The sequence below is a fragment of the Centruroides sculpturatus genome, unplaced genomic scaffold (genome assembly GCF_000671375.1).
Source record: "Centruroides sculpturatus isolate CEXI.00-Female unplaced genomic scaffold, Cexi_2.0 scaffold600, whole genome shotgun sequence".
Lineage (NCBI taxonomy): Eukaryota > Metazoa > Arthropoda > Arachnida > Scorpiones > Buthidae > Centruroides > Centruroides sculpturatus.
In genome coordinates, this window is record NW_019384814.1 from 9,340 (window position 1) to 21,120 (window position 11,781).

The 11,781-nt window shown below is 29.9% G+C and overlaps 1 protein-coding gene across 1 annotated transcript in view; it reads left to right on the top strand.

Annotated features, from left to right (window-relative positions):
* LOC111629820 (transmembrane protein 87A-like) overlaps positions 1-11,781 on the top strand; it is a 55,726-nt gene that overhangs the window by 8,276 nt on the left and 35,669 nt on the right. The window contains exons 2-3 of the mRNA XM_023373728.1: positions 743-840; positions 6,726-6,851. Of these exons, the coding sequence (XP_023229496.1) occupies positions 6,744-6,851 (108 nt within the window). The 5' untranslated portion in view covers positions 743-840; positions 6,726-6,743. The remainder of the gene's footprint in view (positions 1-742; positions 841-6,725; positions 6,852-11,781) is intronic.

The window sequence follows — 11,781 nt, forward strand, 5'->3', positions numbered from 1 at the left end:
TTTCTATTCTTAGTCTATGGAGAGATATTGTTGTAAATTATTGGTTGTTATAGCTTTTTGTACATTTCTTTTTGAACTCTGGTTAGTTTTTTCTAGTTTGAATGACATTAGGTTGACGAATAAGCGTCTTTTCAGAAAAGATTGATTCAAATTCGACTATACCAATCAGAATCTAGAATGTAAACAAATGCTAAAAAATCGTTATTTTCATGGTTTTTCAGTGCTATTTTCACTTATTTTTGTTATTTGACGCTATTTAGACAAATAAGCAAGTTTTCCGAAGCATAAAATTGAAGATTTCCCATCAAAATAGAAACTTCCTGATAACATCGGAAATGACGTTCTAACATCATTTTATTTGATTTGATTCTTCAAAAAATCGTTATAATACTATGTATTAGACCTTAAAATATTCGATATCTAAACCAGAAAGCGTTAGCTAGAAATAGATTTATTTATAGAACAACCCCCCATTTCTCACTTCAGGGAAAGTTATAAAACAGTTGGGTGCTAATGACTTTGTGAAAGGGAAAAGTTCTACACTTAGAAACTTCAAAAGAAGGGATTTGGCCTGTACCGTCCGCGGGCCGCATAAACATTGATAAGGGGCCGTATGTGGCTCGCGGGCCGCAGGTTGTGCACCCCTGATTATATTTTCTCAAATGCATATTCAATACAGTATATCTCTAAAAATTAAATGAAAATTTATAATATAATAATAATTTTTATTGTTTTTTTTTAGTTGATTGTGATGCTTCCTCAAAATCTTTGGAAGTAAAAATTGGATGGCTTTTAAGGCAGACACCTTGTTATGAAGAATATGTTGTGGCTGACACATTTGTAAGTTTTAGTGTGTATTTTTAGTTCTTTCACAATTTTTTTTTTTAGTTCTAAAACTTATGCAACTTTACATCAAAATACAGATTAACTTACTACAATTTTCTTTCTCATCTTAAATTGAATGTTAGAGTTTGTCTTAAACATATTTTATCGATTCTGGAAAGATATTGTAATCCATGGAGGTAACGTCCAGTGAACAGGCCTAGTGATTTAACAATTCAAATTCAAAATCTCTGATTTTCTGGTGACTAGTATACAAAAGACATCCAACTTGGTTTCCCAGTGTTTCTTTTAGAGCTTCTTGCAACTTATCTAATAGGTACATGTAATAGATTGGGTTGATTCTCTGCTTTCATCATATGCTATATCAAAATTATATAATCTTTGTTCCATAGCTTGGAAGTCATGCTTTTTTTAGCCTGTAGCTGAATGCAAAACTTTTTTGATTACAAAAACGCATTATGGTGTTATTTCTTACATTGTTCCTTTACCTCAGGATCATAATGATAGATCCATGTTTCATTTACAGTCATCAATCAGGCCACAAAGTTTTCAGCACTAATGTGAAACTATGCCAAAATATCTCAGGAGGCAATCATGCAATTTGACTTTTGGTCTGCATTGAGGAATTTTTGAATCTATTTTGCAGACAGATTTTTCCTATTGAGGATGTTATGTATGATGTGGAAAATTCTTTTCTTGAAAAATTTGCAAGTTTTCAGCAATCTTCATAGAAATGTTGATAGTCTTAATCAGGTCATGTTTTTCATCCACTCTTTTATCTATTGCTGTTGAAACAGTCTGTCCAGAGTGTGACTTATCTGTTACTTTGAAATGTGTTGTTCAGAAACACATTACTGGTTTTTTCTTCATTATCAGGCAGGGGCAGTCTTCCTTTAGAACTGCCAGCATGTTGTAATGAATCTCTTGTCTTCTTTCTCTTGAAGAAATGAGAATTTCATGACTCTGTTCTTGTTGGCATTGTTAAATTCTGTTCTTGATCCCACTGCCATGGATTCAAATTGCTAAAAGGAAGCAAACAATGGTTGTTACGGACTCTTGTAAACTGTATTGAGAATTTTTTTTCCTACAACTCTCAAAGCACAGTTTTTGTTCACTTGCACCTAGGTGAAGTTGCAAACATTTTAGCACCCGTCATGTAATTTTTCAAGTAGTTCAAAATTAAAACTTTAGGTAATAAATGTATACAGAACAAAATTAATGAGATAGATCTGGAGATTAAAAATGGAATCGGCTCCTTTGTTTGATTCATTATTTGGACAACTGCTAAAATTGGGACAAATTCATATTAAACAATTATTAAATTATAATCAAATAGTGAAGATGTTAATTACAATTCCAGTATGTCATAACAGACAATCTAGTAATTGTTTTTCTTTCCTTTGAAATTATTTAGCATGTACTATATGTATTGAATTTCATATGATATAAAAACAAGAAAAAAATTGAATTGATATTTACCATTATGTATACAGTAATACCCCGAACTTACGCGATAAGTGGGACCGAGCGATAACCGCGTAAGTCGAATTCACGTAAGTTGGGGTAAATTTCGCATATAAATACATACAAATAATTTTTAATTTGGGCCGGAGACTAAAGAAAACAATAATTTAGAAAAAATGTTTAATAAAATCTTAGATAATACCTATGTATAACAAATTAAGCCTATATTATTTTACAATTTTTCACATTTACTTGATTATTACGCCATAATTTTAACATTGTTTCCATCTCAGCGATAATACCGTGACGTTTACGAATGATNGATTGAACTACATTTGAAAAATGTGAAAAGTCATATTTTTTTTATATATATAAACACTTATGAAATTTATTATCTGGACAGGTACCTGGAAAAAATGGCCTGAGGAGAATACTGGTTAAGCCATTGGCTTTTGCCATAGAACCTGTAATGAGAGCAGTGCTGAGAAAACAATGCTTTTACATCTTTCTTAAAACTCATAAAACTTGATTTAGAAAGGAAAACTGCATGTGAATACCTTATTGTTTTTCTAGCATGTTATTACTTAACAAGACTTAATGAAATTGATTATTTAAATAATTTCTCAATATAAAAAAAATCATGAAATTCAATTTTAAACTCATGATACATTTAATTGAGGAAATGTGGTATTTGAACGATGACTGGGTTATTCTATAAATTTTACGTAATATTGAATACTTAACACTTTCCTGTTTGTACAACTGTTAATTTACAATATTATTTTTTATCAACAAAACATTGCTTTAATGGAGGAAAAAATTATAGTCTAAGTGTTTTTGAACATTGAATGTTCAAGGGCACTTGTTCAATGTTCAAAAATGACATTGTTTTTCATCTGTTAAAGTAACTTTTGTAATTATTTGCATTGAAGTGGATATTTAAGGAATCAACTTACTTTTGATTAAATATTAATTTTTGAGGCCTTTCATCTCATCATAAGTTCAAACACAAGAGTTTTGATATTTTAAATATCAATATAATTTTTTTAATAATAAAATAATAAAGCATTGCTGAATCTGCTTGTGAATAAGCAATTCTGTTGAGTTAGGCATATTCCTGAATTGTATTACTTTTTTCTATTTACTGTTAGAGATGAATTTCACACAGTACTTAGTTTACTATTACTATCATTATCAATTATGACATCTAATTTTGTCAAGAGAAAGGGGAAAATTTTTTTGTAGTCACTTGTGTATTTTTTTTTATCCCTGTTACATTATAGAGGAAATTGCATGCATTTTATTAAAACAAAATATGGAAATATAACAATCATAAGATAAATCTTCAGTTTAAAAAATCAATTGTAATGGGAAAATTTTTTTTTTATATTGAAAATTTTTGTGCCATTATATAGTAGTAATATTTCTGAGCAATTCATTAAATTTTCAAAATTGTTTTGTACAGTATTTTCACTAATCTTAAATGTAAGTCAAATACAAATTACAATCTATTATATTAATGTTTGTTATATTTCTCTCAAAAAGGGATAAAGGTTTAAAAATTCTAGCTTTTTTTTGTTTAATTTTATTCTAAAATTGTTAATGAAATTATGATTGCAATGACAAGTTGTTTGTCTATCTAACAATGGAAGTAGCTGATTTACAGTACAGAGTTGGAATTTTTCTTATTGGTTTAATAATATGGATATTTTAATAAAGTTAACCACAATATGATTTGTTGTGCACAGCAATTCAAAAAGGACTTTACAACTTTGAAAGCATATAGCATTTTAATCAGACTTACAGAACTGGTTGAGGCATTACTTTTTAGCAAACCACATCAAGTTACATCTTAATCATTTTGGTTTGATGTGAATACCATTGGTGATACAGCAGACCAAATTCAATTTATTGACAAACTTGAAACAGCATCCAAAGACTTACAAGCTAAACATTCAGTTTTCAGAGACCTGTTTTTTGGAAACACTTGAGAAGTGGCTCCTATTATTTGGACAAGGAGTTGTGAACACGTCCTGAACACAAATCAAGTTTCGTTCAAATCAGAGACCAGAATGTTTGGCCCTCTCCTTGTCGATGAATTTTGCAGACAAAGGTGGAATAAACACTAGATCTTTAATGAAACCCCAAAAGAAAAATTGAATGGTCAAATCAAATCTAGGAAATGAATTGACCATGCTGTTGGCCTTGTTTGACCAATCCATTGACCCGAGAGATGTTTATTGAGAAAATCATGGACATTTATTTGATAGTGGGGTGGTGTGTGTGTGCTCTTTCTGAAAGGGCATGCATCCTTTGTAGTTGTTGTTTAACTATTAAATGAGAGAATTTTCCAGCATACCCAGATAAATGATAATCAATAATACCTTCATGAAAAAAAAGAGGCCATACATTATCTTTGCTCAGAGCACAAAAATATTCATCTTTAGAATTTTGCGAACATGTTTTACAGGTGCTCCTTGATTTTCAAAGTTTCCTGTAAATCCTGTTGTAGGTTGTCATTTTACCACTGAGAAGAAATGTTAACTCATCACTGAAGATGTTTTTTAGGAGTGTTGTCTTTTTCAATCCAATGCAATATTTCTATACTAAATTATCAATTATTACATCATCACAATGCCAGGTTGCAAGTTTTAATCATATTTTTGATTTATTTAATTTAAAATATATTTTCTCCACTTCAAATTAGTAGTGGCTTGCCCCTGTACATCATACTTTTCCTGTTGGCAATAGAGTTGTGCTGGTCATCTATCTAACACCTTTCGGGGAAAAAGTTTTGAATTGAAATAACATGACTTCTGGTTTGCATTGGACATTTGTATATAGTTAATTGGGGCCTCCTGCCCCTAAGGTTAGATAGATGAAAGACGAGACCAGATGGTCTCGTCTTTCATCTATCAAATTGCAGCCCAATGAAACAAACTTGGTGTGTTTTCTGTGAATTAACACCTCAACTGATTCTATAAGTCTTCTGATTAAAATTGTATACACTTTCAATAAAAAAAGCTTATAAATTTTTTTTATTTCTTTGGTTATATCATTATAATTTTTTTTATTATATCAGGGATGCACAACCTTTTGTGAAGAAGGGCCAAATTAAGATTAAGTTTACTGACTAGGGGCCAGACCTCCAAGCAATTAATGCGATGGCTGAGATTGGATGCTGGCGGCAATCTTCTTNTTTAAAATTAATAAATACAAATGTATTCTGACAGTGAATGAGTTAATTATGCTTTCTATTTGCAAAATTCCTCAACCTTAACACAAAATAAGAAGAACAGTGAATTTTTAAGAAATTTGCGGGATTTCCCGGGATAAGAAAAATTTCCCGGGATATTTCCCGGGTTAAAAAAACAACTGGGATCCCGGAATCCTGTTTGAGAAACCCTACCGTGACGTTTACGAATGAGGCTTGAATTTAAAAATTGAGCATTTTTCACAGCTTCGAGAATTTTTTCTTTACCTTTTATAATTGTTCTGACTGGCAATTCCGGTAGATCAAACTTCTTTGCCAATTCACAAATTTTCATTTTTGTATCGAAGTTTTTAATAATGGGTACGTTCGTAAAGTCAAACAAGTTAAACACGTTAGTAACGAATCGTTCGAAAAGTCTAATGAAATACGAATAACGATGACGTCATTCTCGTTTAACTCATTCAACTTTACAAACGTACCCAATTTTAACTTTACATTCCAAAGATAAAGTTTTTCTTTTCTTGTTTGATGCAGAAGAATTAGTTCTACTTCGTTTAGATGACATAGTAGAGTCTCTCGAGTCTCCGTAGTTATAACAAACACAGAAATAAATAACACAAAATAAATTGTAGCTATGCGTCAATTCCGCGCGACACGTCCGAACATGTAATCTGAACAATAGTGTGGGGGGAGTGAGTAATCAAGGGTTGTGTGGCACTCAAACAAAAGACGAATCGACGAGATTTGAAAATCGCGTAACTCTGGGTTCGCGTATGTCGAGGTATTACTGTGTATATATAATGGTAAATATCAATTCAATTTTTTTCTTGTTATATATATATAATGGTAAATATCAATTCAATTGGTTGTAATAGCATAAGTTATATATATATATAACTTATGCTATTACAACCAATTAAAAATTTTTAAAAGAGTAGTATCATTTATGAGTATTTCATCTATCAGATTATCACCTGATAGATGAAATGACAAATTTTACCATCTTTTCATAATTTTATCATATAGCTTCTTTGAAATTATGATTTGAAGAATGGGAAATGTATATTAAATAATTGATGGTTTTTATTTTGAAATTTTGACTTTTTGACTTTTTTAATTTATATGACTTGAAATTTTTCTATTTAGCAAATAAGAATAAATATGAAATTGGCTGTTGTTTAAAATTGTTTAAATATATTTTTAGAAAGAAGAGTACTTAAGTATGTATTATACTTGCCCATGGGTTTCTTTTAATGTGATTCACCCAGAAGTTCGTTACTTAAAATCAAAGGAAATTACAGCAGAATGTTTACATGCAATTCAGTTATTGGTTTGTATTATTATTAAATTTTTATTGATATATATTAATCAATAGATACTAAATATATTAAAAAATTTATTGAAAATATCATATTTTACCATAATTTTTGAAGTATAAGCCATGGATATGTTGTTTTTACATTGGAAAAGGGAGATTGCAGCTTGTGTGGAAAATTTGACATCATTCTGCTAGTAGCAACATCATCTGAACTACTGATGTTCCATATTATTGAATAATCAACTATTGATACAACATTTTGCAATATTGAAGTCAGAAAAATAAGTACTGACCAATATTATCATCAATGATCAGGAATATCAAAATTAGGAAATAAAAATCAGCAATATCAAGAATTATTAAAAATTACATATTAATTTAATAACTCAATGCTAACAAACATTGAAATTATCAATGAAAATTTCTTTTGTTGCCAGTAATGTTTTTAAATTATAGTTGTAACTGTTGTTTTTAATAAACATTTGTATATTTTTAACTTGCAATCAAATGTACTTTTTCAAACATACATACGAAGGCTATTTTTTAAATAAGGTTCGTTTTTTAATAAGAAGAAAAATATTGTAAATATTATTAAAATATACTTTTTCCCATATTCTACATACTTTTATCTACTTTTCTACATAATTTTCATTTTTGTTCAAACATTTGTCATACCGCTCAACAATTTTTTGAATTCCAACTTCAAAGAAATCTGCCGCCTGTGAAAAAGCCTAATCCATGACTGCAGTTTTCATTTCTATGTTGTTGTTGAACTGTTAACCACCAAAAAACTTCTTTGAGTATCGAAACAAATGAAAATCACTGGGTGTAAGGTCTGGACTGTAAGGTGGATGATCCAGTTGTTCCCATACAAAAGAACTGATTAGACCTTGTGTTTGTGCAGAAACTTGTGGCATTGTCATGGAGCAACATCACACCAGAAGACAGTAGACCATGCCGTTTGTTTTGTATAGCACGCCAGAATTTTCTCAAGATCACACAATATGCATCAGAATTGATTATTGTGCCTCTCAGTTTAAAATCCACTAACAAAATCTCTTTCCTGTCCCAAAAGACAGTTGCCACAATTTGTGCTGAAATGGACTGTTTGGCTTTCTCTTTGGTTGGTGAAGATGTGTGTCGTCATTCCATTGACTGTTGCTTGGACTCAGGAGTCATGTGAGACACCCAAGTCTCATATGTAACGATGTGGTCCAACAATTCATCTTCTTCCTGATTGTATCGAGTCAAAAATGATAAAGCACTTTCCAATCTTTTTGTTTTGTGATCATCAGAAAGCAGTATTGAAACCCACCGAGAACACAATTTTCGATAATTCAGTTTCTCTGAAACAATGGTATACAAAACTGATCTTGAAACCTGTGGAAATTCAATTGATAACATTGAAATCGTGAATCGTCGGTCCTCTTGAATTTTGTTATCCACATCATAAACCAAATCTTCAGAAATCAGAAGTCAGCCAGGACATGGCTCATCGTGCACATTAACCCGCTGGTCCTTGAACATTCTCATCCACTTTTGATCTTTGCTATCACTCATAGTATTATCACCCTAAACTTCACAAATCTGATGGTGAATTTTCGCTGCTTCCAAGTTTCCTGCACTCAAGAATCAAATAACAGATTGTATCTTACAGTCAGCGGGTGGCTCAATTTTCTTAAACATTATAAACTTTTACAGCTCAGCACACAGACAGATGATATGGCTGCAAATAGTCCTTAAATGTGCACAAAGCATGCTCAGAGCAGACGCACACATGCACTGCCGCAATCGCACGTCATTCTCACTCTCATTCACAAGTGGACCTTATTTAAAAAATAGCCCTCATATATGCATAAGGTAGCACTTTTCCACTAATTTTTCATGTGTAATTAATTATATTGCATGTAATTGCTATTCCTCAAATTTGGTAATTCTGAAAAATCCTGTCATATAATTTCTATGCGTGTACCAAACTTCAGTATCATACATTTTCATTTACAGAACAATGTCCTTTGCAAGTGTGTGGGCTAATGTGAAATATGTTCAGCTGGAAATAAATGACAGGAGAGCTGAGGTATTTCTCAGAAGAACCAGCTAATGATTTTTCTGTATTTTTGGAATGAAATAAATCCAGAAAAACATTTAAATTGTTGAAGGTTGTAGCACCCAGACTATCTTACAGAAACAAGTGTTCAAAGACATAATGACTTGCAGACCACACATTATGTCACATATAGCTGACAAATGTCTGTGACATCATAACTACTACTTGCATCAATAATGAAAGATTGTCATGGAGATCACTCATGATTGCCATGTATGCATGTGCAAGATGGCAAATTCCTATGGCAGGGGGCCTGTAATAAGTATAAAATCTTTTTTGACCAAAGTTTTTACATGAATAGCATATATGCATAGATATCAAGGAAGTATAGCTAAATAAGTCAATTTTGAAAAAATATTCTTGTGGAAAAACTAGTAGGTAGAAAAAATCACTACTCTTGCATGTGAATGCATGTTTAACATTGAGATTTATCAGCAACTAAAAGTTGGTGTGGTTAATATAAAGGTGCAGGTTCTCTGTCAATTAGTTTACAATAATTACCTGTTTTTACTTCCTGCAGCTTATATCCAGATGTTTTATAGTCCAAAAGTTATGGTAGTTTTTAAATTTATATTTGATTATCACATTTCTGTTAACTTATAGAAATAAATTAATTCATTATATTTAATTTTTTTAATTAAACCTTAAAAAAATATGCAATTGCTGGATAAAAAATAGAAATAATTATAGTTTTGATATGTCAGTAGGTGTTTTTCTCATTTTTGGAATTTGATAAAAATGAGTTAATTTGGAATTTTAAAAAATCAGTTACAAATTTCCTACATAAATTTTACTAAATTACTGTGCTGATGTATTGAAAAAAATATATTATTCTCTAAATACAATAACTGAAATAACTTTGAATATATTTTAAAATGAATATCTGTGAAAAATGATTAATGTTTTTCAACAATATCTATTAATATGATATAAGGAAGTATCGTCAGCTTTTGCTTTGAACTCTTCATTCTTGTGTTAGATTTCCTGATGTTGCACCGACTGTCATTCCCGTTTTGTTGGAATTTTTATTGGATAATAATGAACAAGCTGCAGTCGATGTACTCACTTTTTTTAGAGAGACTATGCAACGTTTTGAACAATATCTATTAATTCAGAACATTAAATATTGATTCATACAAAGTATTAATATAATAAAGTTCCTTGATTGATTTTTACATTTAGGGCTACATTATCTTCGTTATATTGAATGATAGTGTGTTTTCTTTTAAGTTGTAAATTTACCATATTATTTCTAGTTCTTTTGAATTTTTCCTATATTTTAACATTTTAAATTATTGCATTTCTGTAATAATTTTATCCAGTCACTCTGAATGATAAATTATGTTTCCTGTAATATTCATTAATGATTGTGTGTTAAATATTGTCTTTTGTTTTATTTTTATTTCTGGAAAATCACAAGAAAAAAATAAAGGAATCTGTTTTATCCTTTAATTTTTATTTAGTGTAGTAATTAATATATTGTCTGAAGAATTGAAAATGATTCTCTGATTTTTACATTAAAATATAAATCCAGTACTAAAAAGTGACAATAAATAGGCATTCATTTAAATTCAAGAAATCATAATAATAGTCTGTACAAGTGTTATCAAATTTTTCTAAATTAAAAAATATATTGTATTAAGTCTTACTGTTTCTAGATAACAAAAATTTATTGTTCAGTAAATATTGTTCAAATGATTATATATACATTTTAAACAATTAAGCAATTATATTTGTAATCAAATATGTATATTTACACTTTTATACATACAGAAATATTGGTTTATAATTGAAATAAACAAAGTAAAACAAAACATATTTATGTTAAAAACAATAAATTCTAAAAAAAAATTGTAAAATTTCTTAAGAATAAGCAAGTTAAATTCACTCTTTTCTATCTGATTTTGAAAGAATTAAAGACAAAGATGGACTATGACTTGAAACTTAACAATTATTTCTTACTTTATTTTCCATTTTTCTCCATAAGCATTTTGCCTGTTAGCATCATCAGTGAATATCATGATTTACATTGCCAATGCTTTTATATTCTATCAAATTATTCCAGCATGCATCTACATATGCACCAGTATTTAAATTAATAGCATTTACTTAATTTTTGATACAATAATGTTCAACAATACGTCTCGTTACAAGGTTTTCTATTTTATACAATATTTTGATATTATTCCAGTCAATAATACACTACAATGCTGTTGCCACAGGGATTCAGTTCTATTTTAGTCGAATTGTCGCCTCACATTCTTTCAGTCTCACTTCAAGTTTTCTTCCCATTTCGCCAATATAGCACTTTCATTCTGTACATGTATGCATCAACCTATATACGACTCCTGCCTCTTCCAGAGGATTCTTCGACTGTTTCACATTTTCTTTGTTAATCAAATAACTACTTTTATTTAACCTATTTTGCTGTTCACCTACTAAGTTGACAAAATAATAATTTTTTAAAAAGCTTTTATATTTTTCATAAAGTTTTGAAATATATGGAATTTTAATATATAAGTAACCTATTTTTTTATTTTTAACATTATATCTATTATTGGTATAAGAGTTATACCACTTATATACAAGTTGCTGCGGATATTCATTTAATAAATACAGTCGACCCCCCTATAAGATATAGATACGTTCCAATTTATTAGGAATCCGATTTCTTACAAGTCGTTCCAATCACAGCCCGACACGTGTCAAGTTTACAGACTACGGCTGATTGAAAGGTTTTCTTCCATAAAATTAATCGATTCTACACTAATCCGACTCAACATTTCCAAAATACGTATATTTTTTCGTAGTTTTATAGGAATCGTAATTATAGGG